Raw genomic sequence first — 17,878 nt, forward strand, 5'->3', positions numbered from 1 at the left:
AAATCCAGAATTTCACAAAGAAAATTTAGAGTTAGTAATCAAAATATTACTCGAAAATAACTATCTTCTGAAATTGATTTTTGACACAATGAACCAAAGACTAAAACATTTAATAGAACAACGAAATATCCTTACAAACAAGAATGACCAAAATTTAAAGGTCTCGTATTTCTGCATCCCATTCTTACCGACACTCACTGAACAATTTAAATTGAATAAATATATTAAAGTACATAAAGATCCTATTCCTAAGTGTTCAAATACCAATGTTATATATAAGATAGACTGTAAAGATTGTAATGCATCGTATGTTGGTCAGACTAGTAGGAAATTATCTACTAGCAGAATATCAAAACATCGATCTAATATACATAGAAATGTAAAAAAATCTGTAATCACTGACCATAGATTAAAACATAATCATGAATTTAGTTGGGACGATGTAGAAATACTTGACAAAGAATCACAATATAACAAAAGATTGATTTCAGAGATGATATTCATAAAAAGGCAAAATAACAGTCTTAATTTAAAAACAGATATTGATGGCTTGCCAGTAATTTATGACGATATAATACATAGACTACCTAAGATATGAAAGTTAAAAAACATAAACAACTAACTATTTTCTCCGTTGTGTGGTCATCTCTCTGAGAGATAAAAATCATCCGTTATTGTAACCTCGAGCAATCAACATCTGAAAGCCTTCACGTCACAATATAATATCTTACTTGATTTAATTGTAAGTCTATTTTTATTAATTTACTTATCTTTCAATGTTAATTTTTCGTATACAATGATTTTATAGACATATATTAACAATTGCTGTTATTGAAATTCGCAACCGACCTCCTAACCGAACGATTAGCGAGAGATCTGTTTCGCGACAATTACATAAAATGACGATTCGAGGAATAGAATATATAAAAATGCTCATGCTTTAAAAAAGCGTTGATTTCGTTTTTTAAAAAAATAGCTTGACGTAGTTTTATGCGAATAACTGTGTTTTTGTATAGTTTTATTATATTGACAGTTATGAATAATTGATTGTTAATTTCTATTAATCTTTAATTTTAAATGATGCGTTGAAGAAGGTTGAAAAAGGCAATCGAAACGTTCGAATTTATTTAAGTCTAATATTTTATGTTATAAATCTTTTTCCACAAATAAATATTAATGAAAGAACTTAATTAGCTCTTATTGCCTTTTATATGTATATATATATAATTAAATCATATAATTATGCGCTTATAAAGTTAAAAAATGCATGAATAAAAAATGAACTCAGTTAAAGTTCAATTAAGATTAAATGAACTAAAGTTAAATAAAATGTTAATTTGTATATTGTTTATATTAAAACATTATTTATATTAAGTTAGAATTTTATTGTTTGTTAATTCTTTTCAAATTTATAATAACAATAAATAACAAAGAAATTTTAATCTTTATATATAGAAATATTTTTTTGTAATTACAATTGATGACAGTAAATAAACATAGAAATTAATAATACTTTAATTTAAAAATAATACGTTTATTAACTTATAAAAAAACAATAATGATATTCAGAAATTTTAAAAATGTAACTTAGGAAAAAAGTTAATAAAGTTTAAGGTCAAAAATAATTAGTTAAAGTTAAAAATTAATTTTAAATTAACTAAACTTATTAATTTTTTAACTTTTTTTTAACTTTTAACTAATTTACTAGTTATTACTCAACCCTGATTAAAATTAACAAAAAAAACTGCGTTAGCTTATAATTTCAGGTAATAAAAAAACTGTCAATAAATAGATTTATAAGTCGAATCTAAACCCACAAGGAGTTAGCAGTCTAGTAACATAAACGTCTGGTGGTGTCCAATAGAAAAATTGGATTTCTAGGGTTCCTAGCAAAGAAGCGAATAAAATATTTCTAAATTACGCCTTCTCTTCATTCCATCTTCTATGACGGTAGAAGAGGTTGTGGTTAATGGTTATGTGGTTTTGTGAATGGTGGATGTTATGAGAAAAGAGGCCGCTTCACAGCTAGCTTTACTTTTTACTTTGTCCCGTCAGCGGACGAAGATACAACAAAGAGAAAAGAAAAAGAAGACGCTAGGGTGACAGCTTTGATTCTCGATCATCGTGTGAGATTTTTCTGACATTTCTGCTTATCTAAATCCTGTTCTACAATTGCGTAAACGTAGTTGGAAGTGGTTGTACGGTATCGTAAAAAGCAGTTTCAAACTATTACTATCGTTTGCAAACGGTAGTAATGGTTTAAATAAACTATTAATGGTTTGAATAAACTATTATTACCGTTTGCAAACGGTAGTAATAGTTTAAAACTGCTTTTTACGATACCGTACAACCACTTACAACTACGTTTACGCAATTGTAGAACAGGCTTAATGTAAGTGACTCCTTAGATATTGTAACCTTAACTTAGACAATACTAATTAACTGTGCCTAAATAATCATAATTTGACTAAACTGGTTGAAGACATTAAATATTTACAAAAAAATACTAATTAATCCTGTCAGAATCTGTAGTGTAATATGGACAGTGTTGTGCTTTCAAATTAGCTAGATAAAGATGAAATAAAAATGTTTTGAGTTCAAGCCGACTTTGAGCTCAAGGGCTTTTCTTTTTATTGGCTATATAGATTGAAAAATCCTCCACAATTAATTAAAGTACTGATAATAATGAACGGGTAACGCTGTAATTTCGTATAAAAAAAACAAAAGTTAAAAAATTACTAAAATTAGTTTTTTGGCCTCGTGCATCAGCTCATAACAATACATATTTAATACAAAAGTTCTGCAGTTTGTTTGTGCACAAAATATGGCGCTCCCAATAGAGATGACATGAAAGAATAAAGGTTCGTCTACATAGACAGTAAGCAATTCAGAGTGAAGAGTAAGCACTACGAAATGGGATTTGTTCATTTTGTTACTCCTAACAAAATGAGCAAATCCCATTTCATACTGCTTACTGCTTACTCTTCACTCTGAAGTGCTTACTGCCTATGTAGACAAGCCTTTAGATAAGATGATGATTTTATGTTAAATATAGCTAGATAAAATGAAATTATATGCCGATTCTAGATAATAATTTTTAAGATTGCTTATGTGAACACAATTATAAAAAAATGTAAATTATAAAAGGATTATAAAAATATATGTAAAAAAACTGTTAAATGTATGTATAAACATATATAAAATGTATGTAACTGTAAAAATATATGTATTCATATTTTTATTTTGTATTGCTTATACTACTTAAGTTCTATTATTTAAAAGTATTTTTTTTTGTACTATGATTCTAAACTAAAATTATCTGAAAATTCTAGATACTATAGTAAAGATAATACTTTTTTCCATCTTGTAAAATGCAGATACAGATAATATATATTTTTTATTATCTATATAAAAATAAGATAATGCCAAAAAGTTTTATCTAGATAATTTTATTTAAATAAGTTTTTCTTTAAATTATAAGCGGACACCTTTTTCATCTAACAATAAGATGCAGATGTATATAATACATATTTTTTGTTATCTGTACAGAGTGGTACTGTAATAGTTGATCAAAATCAAGGATTGAATTGGGCTCGTCATAAGAATGAAAAAGTTCTCATAAACGTTAGTCCAAAAACGTATTTTGAAGTATTGCCTTTGTGTTTGAACAATAATAATAGATTTCAATTGTGACAACAGATCACTCGATTAAGTTACTTATTGAACACATTAATTGAAAAAGCACAAATTATAGTAAATATGATCAAAAGTTTAAAAGTATTCATTCTTCGAAATTGATAATTAAATGAATCGTAACTCCTGAAGGATACGTTTTTGGACTAACGTTTGTGAGAACTTTTTATTCTTATGACGAGCCCAATCCAATCTCTGATTTTGACCACTATTTCAGGATTACCCTGTATAAAGGTAAGAAGATGATGCCAAAAAGTTTCATTTAGATGATCATTTATATAATTTTATTTAGATTTTACTGTATAATTTTATTTACTATATAATTATATTTAGATATATATAATTATATAATTTGTTTACATATATAATCATATTACATATATATTTATATTTAGTTACAATATAATTTTCTTTAGATAACAGCAAACCCGGAGTATGGACGACGAAGACGTGAACGATCAGCCGGTCGACTACAGCAAGAAGTACACCGAGAGGAACGTCGCCCCGGTGCAGAATCAGCTGATCGAGTCGGCGGACGTTCAGCGGCCGCGTCGCGCCTCGAAGAAGGTGTACGGCGAGCGCGACTCCAAGGTGGACCCGTTTGGCGACTACGCCGAGACCGACCTCGACCAACCCACGGATTACAGTCTGCGTTACGCCGAGGACGACGAGGAGGAGACCGACGACGAGGAGGAGAAGCAGGGCGCTGAGTACTTCCCCGTCAGCGGGCAGGAGGACACTGTCAAGACCTACTGCACGGAGGGGACTCCCTACGAGACACCTTTTAACTTCTCCACGGCCACGTCCATGTCGGATCTTCGAGTCGAGGACGCGAAGGAGAGTGAGTTACTGAAGAAGATGCCGAAAAAGCCGATCGAAATGGCCAGGAAGAGCCCTGTGACCTTCATCAAGGAGCCCGAGACACCTGACTGCGACGAACAGGACGGTCTGATGACGAAGGAACTCGAAGAGGAGGTGAACCCGAAGGACACCGCGATCCTAAATCCTGGCCAAGTGACTCCGGAGAAGATAGTAAGTTATTACGAGGAGGAAACGTCGCACGGTTTCTCGCGTGCCAATTCGCTTAGTTCCCTGAGTAGTGCCATGACTTCTCAGAATAACGTTCCAGGAGTTATATCCAAGGTAGACTCGCCATCACCTTCCGTGAATAAAGAAGAACTGGAAGAGAGTGAGGATCACAGTGCTCTGGAATTGAATAATAATCAAGCAGAATTGTCTTCCGGAAATGATAATCTGTCCCAGCGCAAGAATACTCCACGTGTGTTGGATAAAGAAGGTTTGTATCTGGATGACAAGTTGAGGGAAAATTAACACGAGGAGAAAAAAAAATATTTTTATATGTAATTATGTGATGTATATTTCAGGAAAAATGGTGACATTCAGTGGCCAGGATTATTACGCGGAAGAAACTCCTTTAATGTTTTCGCGTTCCAGTTCGCTTGGCTCATTGAGTGGGTTTGAGCAACATTCGATTCACGATGATCGTAGTTCTGTGGTTAGTGATTTTAGGTAAATTGTATATTAAATATTAGCTTTATAAAGGAGGATGTTAAAAATAAGTCAATTTTGACCTTAAAGTGGAATCTAAATCAATCATTAGAAACTTTTTGGGGATCTTCTAGAAGCAAAAAATAACAATTATTTGTCCACCAGAAAAAAATATAAAAATTAAGATTTTTATCGATTATTGGAAGTCATATAAAGATTTTTAACCTTTAAGATTTTTAAGCTAAAAAATGTTTTAAACAAAAGTTATAAATATCTATTTACATGTCTTATCAGTTTGGTCATAGATGATGATGCTAAGGTTAGAGAAAGGTCATCTTGAATCTTTCAAATAGTACTACTATACTTTTTTTTATATTAATCGATTCTTCGCAATATTCTGCATAAAAAGTTATAAGGGTAAAATTAGTCAAAAAGTGAATATTTATGAGATTGATATTTTAATTTTACATAATCTTACATAAATTATGAAATATTTCGTAAAATATTCATTTTTTGGCCATTTTACTTTTGTAACTTATTATGCAAAATATTGTAAGGAATCGATTTACATAAAAAAATTTAGTGATTTTATTTAAAAAATTCAAGATAATCTTACCCTGATCTTGCCATCATTATCTATGATAAAACTGATAAGACTAGTAAATAGATATTTTTAAGTGCTATAATTTTGTTTGAAAAAAATTCCCAAGTCTAAAAAAATAAACATTTTTTTTCTAAAATGCATAGTTTATGAAATATTCAACTGTTTCATAATTTTTGGCACCTTATATGTATAATGTAAATTATGTAAATTAAAACATTAAATTCTCTACATATATTACTTATTTTTCAATATATAAATGTATAATTGATTTTATTTTGAAGATATATCAAGAATATAAAGCTTAAAAATCTTAGACTTCCAATAATCGATGATATAAATCTTGATTTTCAAAATTTTCCCCGCACCTAGTGGATAAATAATTGTTATTTCCTGCTTGTATAGAAGATTTCAAAAACAGTTTCCAATGGTTGATTTATGTTCCACTTTTGGGACAAAAATGGTTTATTTTTAACATCCTCCTTTCGACTTGCTTATTAAATCTTTAATTTTCCATTTAGTAAAATAAAATTATTTTCTGTTATCTTTTCAGTCGCAGGACCAGTGGTATAGTTTCACCCAGTGAATTGCCAGACTCACCTACCCAGACAGCTTTACCTAGTCCACGGAATCATAAAACTCAGAATGCAGAATTTTCCTCAAAACTACAAGAAGAGACAGTAAGACCTACAGTTCGACAGCATTTATGTATGTTATTAATGATGTCATTTCTTACCAATGCTATGATAAATATGATAATAATAACATTAACAATAATTGGATTTAGAATCTGGAAAAATTGGTAAAATCAAGGATTTTTTTTATTTTGAAAAATTTAAAAATTCTCATGTCATTTCTTTTAGACTTGGGAATTTTTTTTTTAAATTAAGATCTTGAATAATATGTGGAAAACATTTCACTGTTGAAAAAAGATTACCTAAATTTTATATTTCTCTCTGTTGCAGCATTTTCTAAACCGCAAATCACAATCAATAGCGTTTTCGAGGATGAGGTTGCTACTTTCAAGGTAGAATCGACGCCCGTTGAATTTTCCAGCGCAACAAGCCTGAGTTCCCTTACAATTGACGACGAAGTCAAAATACCTAATGATACAAATATGTACGGTAAATTGGAGAGAGTGCCCGATGAAGATGAAGAGGACGTTCATAAACTCGAGATCGATATGCTTAACGTAACGATAAGCAACTCGAAGAGTGAAGAGAAAGAGGAACAAGTGAGCGATGGCGATGAGGAGGACGACGAGGATATGTTGGCTGCCTGTATTAATATGGGAATGCAAACTAACAGGTAATTAGGAAGTCCAGAGAGATCAAATAAAATGATTTTTTCAAATATCTAAATCAACTCAAATTCTAAATATACTCAAGAGTTCTAAAACAGAGTGTATACTCCCTGGAAAAACCTGGAAAACCTGGAATTCTCAGAAAATTTTGTTCTACCTTGAAAAATCCTGGAATTATCATGAAATTTATTTTGAATTCAGGGAATTTAAAAAAAATTGCCCCTTTGATTTTAAAATATAGTTTCAAAAAATATAAAATTTATTAGTTTTATATAAAGTATATATTAAAGTATATTTTATTATAATATAATACTATATTACATTATATTAAAAAAATACTTCATTTATGTTAAAAAATTATGTATAACAAATAATTATTTCAAAATTGTATTCTAAATATTATTTAAAATACTTTAATTTTATCCGAAATTTTGAACAAAAATACCTGGAAAATCATAGAGTCCTCAGGGAATTTATTTCTAAGATTTGAGTATACACCCTGTAAAAAAACTTATACTAAAGTTAAAATTTTAGCTTCTAAATGTATTTTTTATTTTTATGTCTATGATGATTTATCATCAAGTTTTAGTAGTTTGAAAATAATACGATTTTTAAGGATAGGAAAGTGTTCCTCATTTTTTTTTAGTAGTGTATTTCTATAAAAATTGAATTGTGACATCAGAGAGGAGAAAACAGGCTAAAAATCCTTAGATGCCATTTTGAAATATCTTTTCATTTAATAATGGCATCTAAGAATTTTCAGCGGGTACTTTCTCGCCTCTGATGTCACAATCTAACATGAGGATCGAGTATGCTGGAACCTACTCTATTTTACCAACGAAATGTTAATTTGTAATTTTGTTTATTTTTTTTTATCGCTTTTATAAAATTAAAAATTCTTTTCAGAGATTAAAATACATATATTAATAAAGGCATAGATCTTCATCTTTGATTTAAAAAAAAGAAAAAAATTTGGAAATTTACCGACAACCTGTCAATTAATATAAATATTTATTTTATATTAAAGTTATACAGTTTGCAAGTACAAAATAAGCTTAGGAAGACAAGAAGGGCATGTGAAAGAATGACAGGAGACCTTTAAAATTGAGTTTAGAGGTTTAGTTTTAAAAAATCACAAACAAGTCAGATCTACGTAAAATATATACAATATTGAAGTAATAACATAAAAAAGAGCAATAGGTTTCCGGATATTGTACATAATATAAATATATATAAGCAATAAAAAATAAAAATAAAAATAAAATTGCAGGTAACATTTGGTCAATAAATTTTTACAGATAGTCAGCTCCAGCATCACCTTAAAAATGGCATCTAAGAATTTTCAGCGTGTGCTTTCTTGCCTCTGACGTCACAATCTAATATGAGGATCCAGTATTCTTAATTAAGTTTTTTCTTTTCATATAAAATAATAATAAATCCTATTTACAGGTACAGGCAATCCCTGTCGAAGATTCAGCACGAAACTCCGACGGAGAGTCCGGCCATCAGTGGTACTCTGAAAACGAACAGGACCGCGGTGGACACCGTCGCCTCGGACACCGTACACGTGTATTGCACGGAGGATACGCCCGCGGATATCTCCCCGGTAGGATCGCACTCCAATCTGTCCGCTCTCTCGATGCCAAGTGTCCAGGAAGACGTGGAGAAGATCGAGCCGGACAGCCAAGATCGATCGGCCGAAATCGATTGTCACAGGGGTGACTTATTCGACGAAGGTTCCAATCTTTCGGGCGAGGACGAGAAAATATTAGACGAGTGCATTCAATCGGGCATACCTAAGGTATTTAATTTCTCTTCGATCTGATACTTTTTTCTCTTACAAGAAAGGACTCAGAAGGTCAGGCAGGGTTAGTATTTTAAACGATTTGTTTAACTGTTTGATTAAAACATGTTTAAAACATTGCAATTAAAATATATGATTATTTAAAAAAGAAAAACAAAAACAAAAACCAATAGACGTTGCAAAAAGGTTTTTATTTTAAATTTTTTAGTTTATCTATATTGATATATGTGTAACCTATAGATATAAAATTAAAAATATAAATATAAATAATGAAATAAAAATAATAAGATAAGTATTATTTTAACAGAATATTTATTTTTGGATATTAATTATTAAGTAATAATTAATATAATTGAATATATTAAATATTGTACATATAAGGCTATTTGCACAAAGCACAAACTATTAAACTTTAATTATAACACGTTGCATTTTACATTTTATCTCTTGCAAATAATAAAATAATGTAATTCCTTTAATTAAAAAAATAATACACATTAAATAAATTAAAATTAAATAAATTTTAAAATTAATAACTCAAAATAAAAAATATTTAAAAATTGTAAACAAAGAAGGGCTATTAAACGTAATACAGTTGACAGTTGATATTAATAAAATTCATTTAAACCAAATAATAAATACATAAGAAATAAACATTTTGCGAACATTTCGGCTGACATTTCAAGCCTTCTTCAGCGCAATAAAAATATTTTAATTAGAAATTGAATTGTAATATTAAACATTAAAGACTGTTATTAACAATGTCAAGATAATATATATATAAAGTCAGCTTTAGATCTCGTTATATATGTTGCTAAACAAGTCATCGTGTATGACAACCACTATTACTGATACATACTGAGTTCGAGCGACCGTACCATGCAATCACTTATGAGTATAGATTTCCTGATTTACTGGTCAAGGGAGATATCTTGATTAAATCTTTATGTTGAAATGTTGTTAAGCATTAAATTGAGATCTAAATAAACAATATCTGTGATTATTCACTATAATCTGCCAAGTAAAATGCACTACACACTCACTCAAATAAAATGATGATTATTTTATAGAAGTTTCAAGTATCAGATCCGACATCTTTTTAAATGTTTTTAGTGAAGACAAAACAAAACGTCCAACCGTCATAACTCTCAGATATCAAATGAGACAGTAACTCGGTGTTTTACCTTTTTATATCAAGGTTTATTTTTAAACCCTGATAATTTTGGCAGACTCTATAATGTTATTATATATATCAGGCAAATATTCAGTATCATTTTGTAGATTCAATCCATTAGATTGTCTTTTTATATATAACATTTCCGATATTAGGTTTTTTATCTAAAATTTTCACTTCATTCCAGTCAAAATCATGGGAGAACTCTATTCTATGATCAGTAACAATTGATTTATTAGAACAATTTCTGTTGATGTGTTTTTTATGTTCCATTATCCTAGTATTCAATTTTCTGCTAGTCTGACCCACATATAAAGCATCACAATTTTTACAGTTGATTTTATATACTACATTAGTATTCGCTCCTTTAGATATTTTATCTTTATGTGTTTTTATAAACTTCCCTAATTTATTCATACTTACATAAGAGAGTCTAGTGTCAGCTTTTTTTGTGATACCTATCACTTGTTCAGTAATATTTGGTAAATAAGGTACAGTAAAAAACAAAGAAGAGTCATTTGACTGACTTAGACTGTTGTTTGGAATATTACTTCTAGTATAAATTAGAGTTTTTAGTCTATAGTTAATTGTGTCAAATATGAATTTTACCGGATAATTATTATTGATTAGGATGTTAATAATCATTTCTATATTTTTTTGATGAAATGAAGGATGTGATAATAAAATTACTCTATCAATCAGACCGACAATTGTGCCTCTTTTTTGACATATAGGGTGTTGCGAAAGAAAATTCAAATACCTTTCAGAAAACGTAGGCTTTCTAAACCAATTGCAAATAATTTTATTATATTTTGATATTAATTTAATGTCCAAGAAACTCAAACTATGGTTTTTTTCTTTTTCAATTGTGAATTGTATACGTGGGTGTAACGAATTAAAAGTATTTAACGTATGGCCAATATAATTGTTAGGTACTGACAAAATAAGGTCATCTACATATCTATGGAAAAAAAACGGTTTATAGATAAGTGAATTTAGAGTTTTGGATTCCAAATCTTGTAACACTATATTAGCAACTATGGGAAAAAGAGGGGAACCCATCAGAGTTCAAGTTTGTTTGTATATAGCATCGTTAAAAGTAAAAAATGTAGAGTTTAATATTAGACTAATGCCATATAAAAATTCCGATTTATTAAGACTGCAATTATCAGTAATGAATTGCCATCTCTCCGATAAACCTTCCAATACTAAGTCTACCGGTATATTGGTAAAGAGTGACACAACATCTAATAAAATCAAACTCGAATTATTCTCTAACTGTAATGTAGAAAATTTTTTCACTAATTTAAAGCTGTTTTTTGTATAACTACCAGTTTTTGGAATACTTTTTATTAATATCTTGTGTAAAAAAACTGCTAAATTATAAAGTGGTGTATCAATAGACGAGACGATAACTCTATAGGGACAATTAATTTTATGCACTTTCGACAAAAAATATTTAATTTTATATATTAAATGCTTACATAGATTAAAACTATCAAATGTTTTTTGCTTGTTTAAAACATGTTTTTTCTTATTTTACTTGAAAACACACAAAATAAACAACATTATTTTAAACAAAAAAATCAATGTTTTTTATTTAAAATGAAGAAAAAGTTTTTTGCCAATCTTGAGCTCAGGCTTTGGTCTCTTTGTTACTCCAATTTTTTTATATAAAGTATTTAAAGATATATAGTATTTGCTGTTATCTAGATAAAATTATATAGATGATCATCTAGATGAAACTTTGATGGCATCTCATCTTTATATAGATAATAAAAATATGTATCATCTATATCTGCATCTTAGATGTGAAAAAAGTATTATTTTTACTAAATTATATAAAATAATTTGTAGATAATTTTGGTTTAGAATCACAATACATAAAAATACTTAAATAGTAGTACTTAGATAGTAAGCGATAAAAATTTATAAATAAAAATATGAATACATATATTTTTATATCTCTTTTATAATTAATATTTTTTTATAACTGTGTTTACATAAGGAGTATTAAAATTTAGATGAATTATTATAATTTTATCTTTAATTAGAAATTATATATAATTTTATATAATTTTATCTTTTATCTAGATATATTTAAAACAATATTATCTTATCGAAGATAAATACATATTTTTATCTAGCTAGTGTTAAAATCATCTAAGCACAACACTGCACAAATTATATTATATTATTTAACGCAGTGTATTTATATTATTTTCATTTTTATTTACAGGCGAGACAAATAACTCTACCTCCAACGAGTAGTATCCCGTTCGTCAAGAAGTCGGAAATGTCGCATATGATTAACATATGCGGCACGCCGTCGTCTTCGCCCGTCGAAACGAATCATGGAAATAAGCAGGGATGGGTAAGTTAATTTTTTTTTTTAACTAAGTTAAGTTAAAGTTAAGTGCCTTGAAAATTTAACTTGGTTAAGATACAAGTTAATGAATAATGAAATTAATAGAATTAAAAATTAAGTAATAATAAAAAGTAATTAAAAAATTAAAAGTTAAAATTGTTTTAAAATCATTCGAATCGAAATCTTTTTCATTTGACGTAGACGAATCAGATTCGTCAACAATGTGAACACTCATTGTGTCTACACAAAATTTCAGACTCATGATCACGTAAATTGCATTGAATTTTAGGACGCCGAGCTCTATGCGAAATAATCGAACTCACACGAAATATGGTCCGTTTCGTATACGAACAAAAAAGTTAAATAAAAAGTTAATAATTATATATATATATATATATATATATATATATATATATATATATATCAAATGTAACTAAATTAAGTTGAAAGTTAAGAGTCTAAAAATGTAACTAACAATAAGTTAAATTAAAATTTAACTTTTTAACTTAACTTTTATCTTTTTAACTAGACACTACCCAACCCTGGAAATAAGAATCGCATATTGAGGCCTAAGTCGCTGGGTGGAGAATTATTATCATCAAGACATCCGGACGAGTTTTCTGATGACAGCTTGAATCATTCGGATGACGATGCAATTTTGACGGAGTGCATACAGTCTGCGATGCCCAAGGTCAGTAGTTACTCTTTTAATCTTTTAATTCTGACAAGTAAACCTCGGGGAACGTGAGACGCCGATTTTTCCATTTTTTTAAAGTTGTTTCAGATGTCAAAATATGAAGAAATCTGTCGTTATTTTTAGCTCAAATTGATTTTTTTCATTTTTTGGAAATTTTTAAATTTTGCGCAAATTTTAAGATTATATGTTTAAAACATTTTTCTTACTTTTTTACGAATAAATCTGTCTGCTTTTGATGAAACTCGGCACATAAATAGAACATTAATTATAATAGTTTATTTATTTTCTTTCTATCGTGTTAAGCAGTTTGAGCAGTTTTTAAATATTTTCTAAACATTTTTTATTTTTAAATATTTTTATTTGTTTTTAATATTTTTTTTGTTTTTATACTTAATATTTTTTACAATTGTGTAACTAATTTTAAAAAATTTATTAATTGCAAAAAATTTGTTGCAAAAAAAATACAACAAAGGAAACACATTATTATTAAATATATTTTTTACAAATATGGACAGATTGAAAAATACAATAATTTGCACATAAATGAAGTTTACAATAACTAACATCTATTAAATGAAACATTTCTACAATTATAAATGTCATGTATTTTTCTCAAAATGTAGACAAAATTGTGAAAATTTGGAATTTAGGTAGGAATTTAGGTGGTTTTTGTGTTATATAGCCAGCTTTGTAAATTCTTAAAGCTCTGAAGCGTAGTGATGCTATTTGAAAATGAAAAAATCAATTTGAGTTGAAAATAACGACAGATTTCTTGATATTTTGATAACAGAAACAAGTGTAAAAAATTTGAAAAAATATTTCACTTGTATACAGAGTCTCATAGCATCATCAGTGTTATAAATAATTTTTCTTATCGGATGATTTGATTTCCAGGCAAGATTTCAACCGTTATCACAAACGGATAATCCCAAAATGCAGACATCTTCAACTTCCTCGGCATTTCTTCAGCCGAGATATACAGAGCAGAGAAAGAGTACGACGAAAAAACGCTTACCTTTCGAAGATAATGTCGGACTTTCCGAAGAGGAGGAGGATATCATGTTGGCGCAGTGTATTAGATCTGGGATGCCAAAAGTAAGCTGTTTGTGTATATAGAATGCAGTGTTGAGAAAGTTATTTTCAAGGTGTATACATCCTGGAAAAACCTGGAATTATCATGGAATTTGATTTGAACTCAGGGAATTTTTTAAAAAATTGCCCCTTTGATTTTAAAATAGAGTTTTAAAGAATTATATTATATATTAGTTTTATATAAAGTATATATTCAAATATATTTTATTATAATATAATACTATATTACATTCTTATATTAAAAAATACTTAATTTATGTTAAAAAATTATGAATAACATATACAAACTTATTTCAAAATTGTATTCTAAATATTAAAATACTTTAATTTTACCTGGAATTTTGAACAAAAGTATCTGAAAAATCATGGAATCCTCAGGTTTATTTCTAAGATTTGAGTACACATCTTGTATTTTGTAAAAATATCGATTTATCGTAATTTTCATAAAAAATTATAAGAGTAAGATGGCCAAAAAATGAATAGTTTATAAGATATTTTATACTTAAATTTGACAAAACATTTTTACATAATCTATAAAATATCTCGTAAAATATTTATTTTTCGACGATCTTACCTAAATACTTTTATGCATAAAATAATAAAAGAAATCAATTGGTATAAAAGAAACGCATAGTTTTTTTGTAAGAAAAAATATGTAACTGCTAGTTGCAATTTACATACTTTAGCTTGAAAACAATTATGTGTTTTCTGTACATGAATTGATTTTTCTCATTATTTTGCCCATAAAAATATTCAGACAAGATTATCGAAATCTGAATATTTTACAAGATTTTTCATAATTTATGTAAAATTATGTTAAGTATAAAATATCTTCCAAACTATTTTTTATGCCAAAACTTACGAGGAATTAATTTATCTTTAAAAAATATGGTGATTTTATTTAAAAAAATCTAAATGATTTTCAAATGATCTTGAAAAGTATCCTTCAGAAAAAAATCAATAACGCTATTTTTGTCTCCCTTTAAATCAAACTTTTGTTTAAAGCATTTTGTTATATAATCTAAAATGAAAAAGATTATCAGAGTCATCGATTAAAATGGGACATTTTGTATATAGGTATTCTATAATATAGGTCATTCATAAAGTTCGTACTTTTGCTTATAAGGAAAAGAATGAAATAGTTAAAAATTCAAATAGCTGCAGATCAAATCGTTTATTGATGGTAGCAATCGAACGTGATTAGTTTTCATTTTTGGAACCAACAAATCAACGTAAAATATTGATAAGATGATAAATTGTTCTGTTGAACTAGCGTTTCTTTAATACATTTCTAACATATGTACGATGATTTTTAGGCTCTAAGTTCCATGTCTACGACGCCTACGCTCAAAAAGTCCGAGCCGTGTCCGAAGAGCGCGAAGAATTTTTGGGCTCCTCCGGCTTCCTTCTTCACGAACAAGGTCTACCCCAAGAACAACGCCGCTCCGCACTCATCACCGTCGTATAAAAGCAGAAACGTCTCAGGCAATCTTAATAACGGCTTCTTGGGGACAAGAGCGACGAGCAGCAGCGGTCTGGTAGCACAGTCGGGTCAGACGTCGAGGAACTGTGATAACGAGACTCGCGAGAGGATAAACAATTCGCCGCATTGCACCCGAAGAGCGTCGTTTCGTCACGCGGAGAGCGAAAACGGCAACTCCGTCGACGATTACGCGTGCAAGAGCACGGGGAACCCGGTGGCTGCGCGTCACATCTCGGTGAGCGCCGTCGGCGAGGCGGACTCGCGGATCTCCACGCAAGAATGGGCTTTACTCGAACTGTGCATCACGTCCGGCATGCCTGCGAACAAGTATCGCGTTAAGGGAATGAAATCTAGTGAGAGTGCAATTTCCAACGGGCACGACGACTGCGAGCCGATACCGGAGGACAATTATTCTGTGTGCAGCTACAATTCTTATATTTTTAAAACGTAATGCTCGCACTTGACAGAATTTCTCTCTTTGTACAAGGTATCCCGTAGGAAATTGCTGAAATTAATCAACTGTCATTTTTTAATGTATACAGTTATTGGGAAAACAAAAATTGTGTTGAAAAGACAAGGTGTATACTTTCGGGAAAAACCTAGAAAATCTGGAATTTTCAGGGAATTTTTTTCTACCTTGAAAAATCTTGGAATGCTCATAGAATTAATTTTGAACTCAGGGAATTTTAAAAAAAATTGCCCCTTTGATTTTATTTTCAAATATAGCTTTAAAAAATATATAATTTATTAGATTTATATAAAGTACATTAAAATATATTTTATTAATAAAATATAATATATTATTATAAAATATAATATGGTATATTATTATATTAAAAAATATTTTGTGTTAAAAAATTGTGTAACAAAAATAAACTTAATTTAATTAAGACTCACTTAATTTTATTTGGAATTTTTTAACAAAAGTATTTGGAAAATCATGGAATTTATTTATAAGATTTGTGAGTATACACTCTGGAAAAAGGAAAGTGCAGTTTTTAATTAATATAAATAAAATGTTTGTACACCAGTTTATTTTATTGAAAAAAGTAATTAAAAAAGTGCTAATAATCACATTTTTTGTTTTCTCAATAACTGGTATGCCTTAAAACAAGCAGTCGATTAGTTTCAGCAATTTCCTATGGGATACCTTGTACCTCTCTGCCTGATGCGTGCGTATGTATTGTATATACTGTAAATTAAAAGAAATTTAATATTTTTATATATTAATTAATAAAATACACACGCTTGTGTGTTTAAGGTGCTTAATTGAACTCTAGACTTCCAACTGTGGATAATTTTAAATTAATAAGACACGATCATGTACGTGTGATCTATAAATTATATTAAATTGATATTGATATGAAATTAATCATTTTCTGTTTTCTGCATATTATGATTAAAGCTGTACGAGACTAGAAAAAATAAAAAAATTTAAATATGTTACGATCTCATAATGCGATTCAATCAACTTTTCTGTTTTTAAATAAATAGTAATCAAAATTAAAGATTATTTTCTATATGTAGTTTCTAAATATATCCAGACACTCAGTATTTGTTAGATGTATGTAATATAAAATATGAAAAATGCAAGAAACTTTTTCTGATGTCTACCTGGCTCGGCTCCTCATCATGTCTAAGAATTATTAGAGTGTGTTTTCTTGTCTTTGACGTCACAATCTAACATGACCGCGAAAACCCAGGAGTTTAAAAATTTAAAACAAAATGATTGATTTTATATCAATATCAATACCAATTTAATATAATTTATAATAATATTTCCAGCGCTGAATTTCCTAATTTCTAAATAAAAATGTTTCCAGTAAATTCTATATCAAATATTTTACACATCGGTTGAGTTTATAATTTAAGCATTAAATGATATTCGCACACACATTAATATGTATGTTACATAAATTCTAAACGTATGATATTACTGGTAAATTGCTTTCGCAAATGCGAAATTATACGCACTGGAAATGTTAACTCACGGTTCTACTTTTAGATTCACAATCTAATAGTTTCTCTGTCAAAGTAGAAATATTTATTCCGAACAGTCTATTTTCAAATAAAAATCAATATTTTAGGTAGTTTTTATCGAATTTCAATGGAATTCCGAATTTGTTTTACATACATTTGCAATATTTAAATTTT

General features: G+C 28.8%; 1 protein-coding gene across 4 annotated transcripts; it reads left to right on the forward strand.

Annotated features, from left to right (window-relative positions):
• The first annotated feature begins 1,898 nt into the window (after positions 1–1,898).
• LOC114936343 (uncharacterized) lies at positions 1,899–17,814 on the forward strand. Of its 4 annotated transcripts, none has more exons than XM_029309516.2 (10): positions 1,899–2,126; positions 4,110–4,990; positions 5,079–5,223; positions 6,357–6,511; positions 6,769–7,111; positions 8,556–8,907; positions 12,324–12,458; positions 12,982–13,143; positions 14,044–14,244; positions 15,558–17,814. In XM_029309516.2, exons 2-10 carry the CDS (start codon positions 4,129–4,131, stop codon positions 16,173–16,175), a joined length of 2,973 nt encoding a protein of 990 aa, XP_029165349.1. In that variant the 5' UTR covers positions 1,899–2,126; positions 4,110–4,128; the 3' UTR covers positions 16,176–17,814. The 4 variants fall into 4 exon arrangements, with proteins under 4 accessions (XP_029165349.1, XP_029165350.1, XP_029165351.1 ...); XM_029309517.2 differs by having other exon boundaries at positions 1,899–2,099; XM_029309518.2 differs by lacking the exon at positions 1,899–2,126 and adding an exon at positions 2,268–2,392.
• The last annotated feature ends 64 nt before the right edge of the window (positions 17,815–17,878 follow it).

Source organism: Nylanderia fulva, unplaced genomic scaffold (genome assembly GCF_048542155.1).
Source record: "Nylanderia fulva isolate GAGA-0341 unplaced genomic scaffold, ASM4854215v1 Scaffold247, whole genome shotgun sequence".
NCBI lineage: Eukaryota > Metazoa > Arthropoda > Insecta > Hymenoptera > Formicidae > Nylanderia > Nylanderia fulva.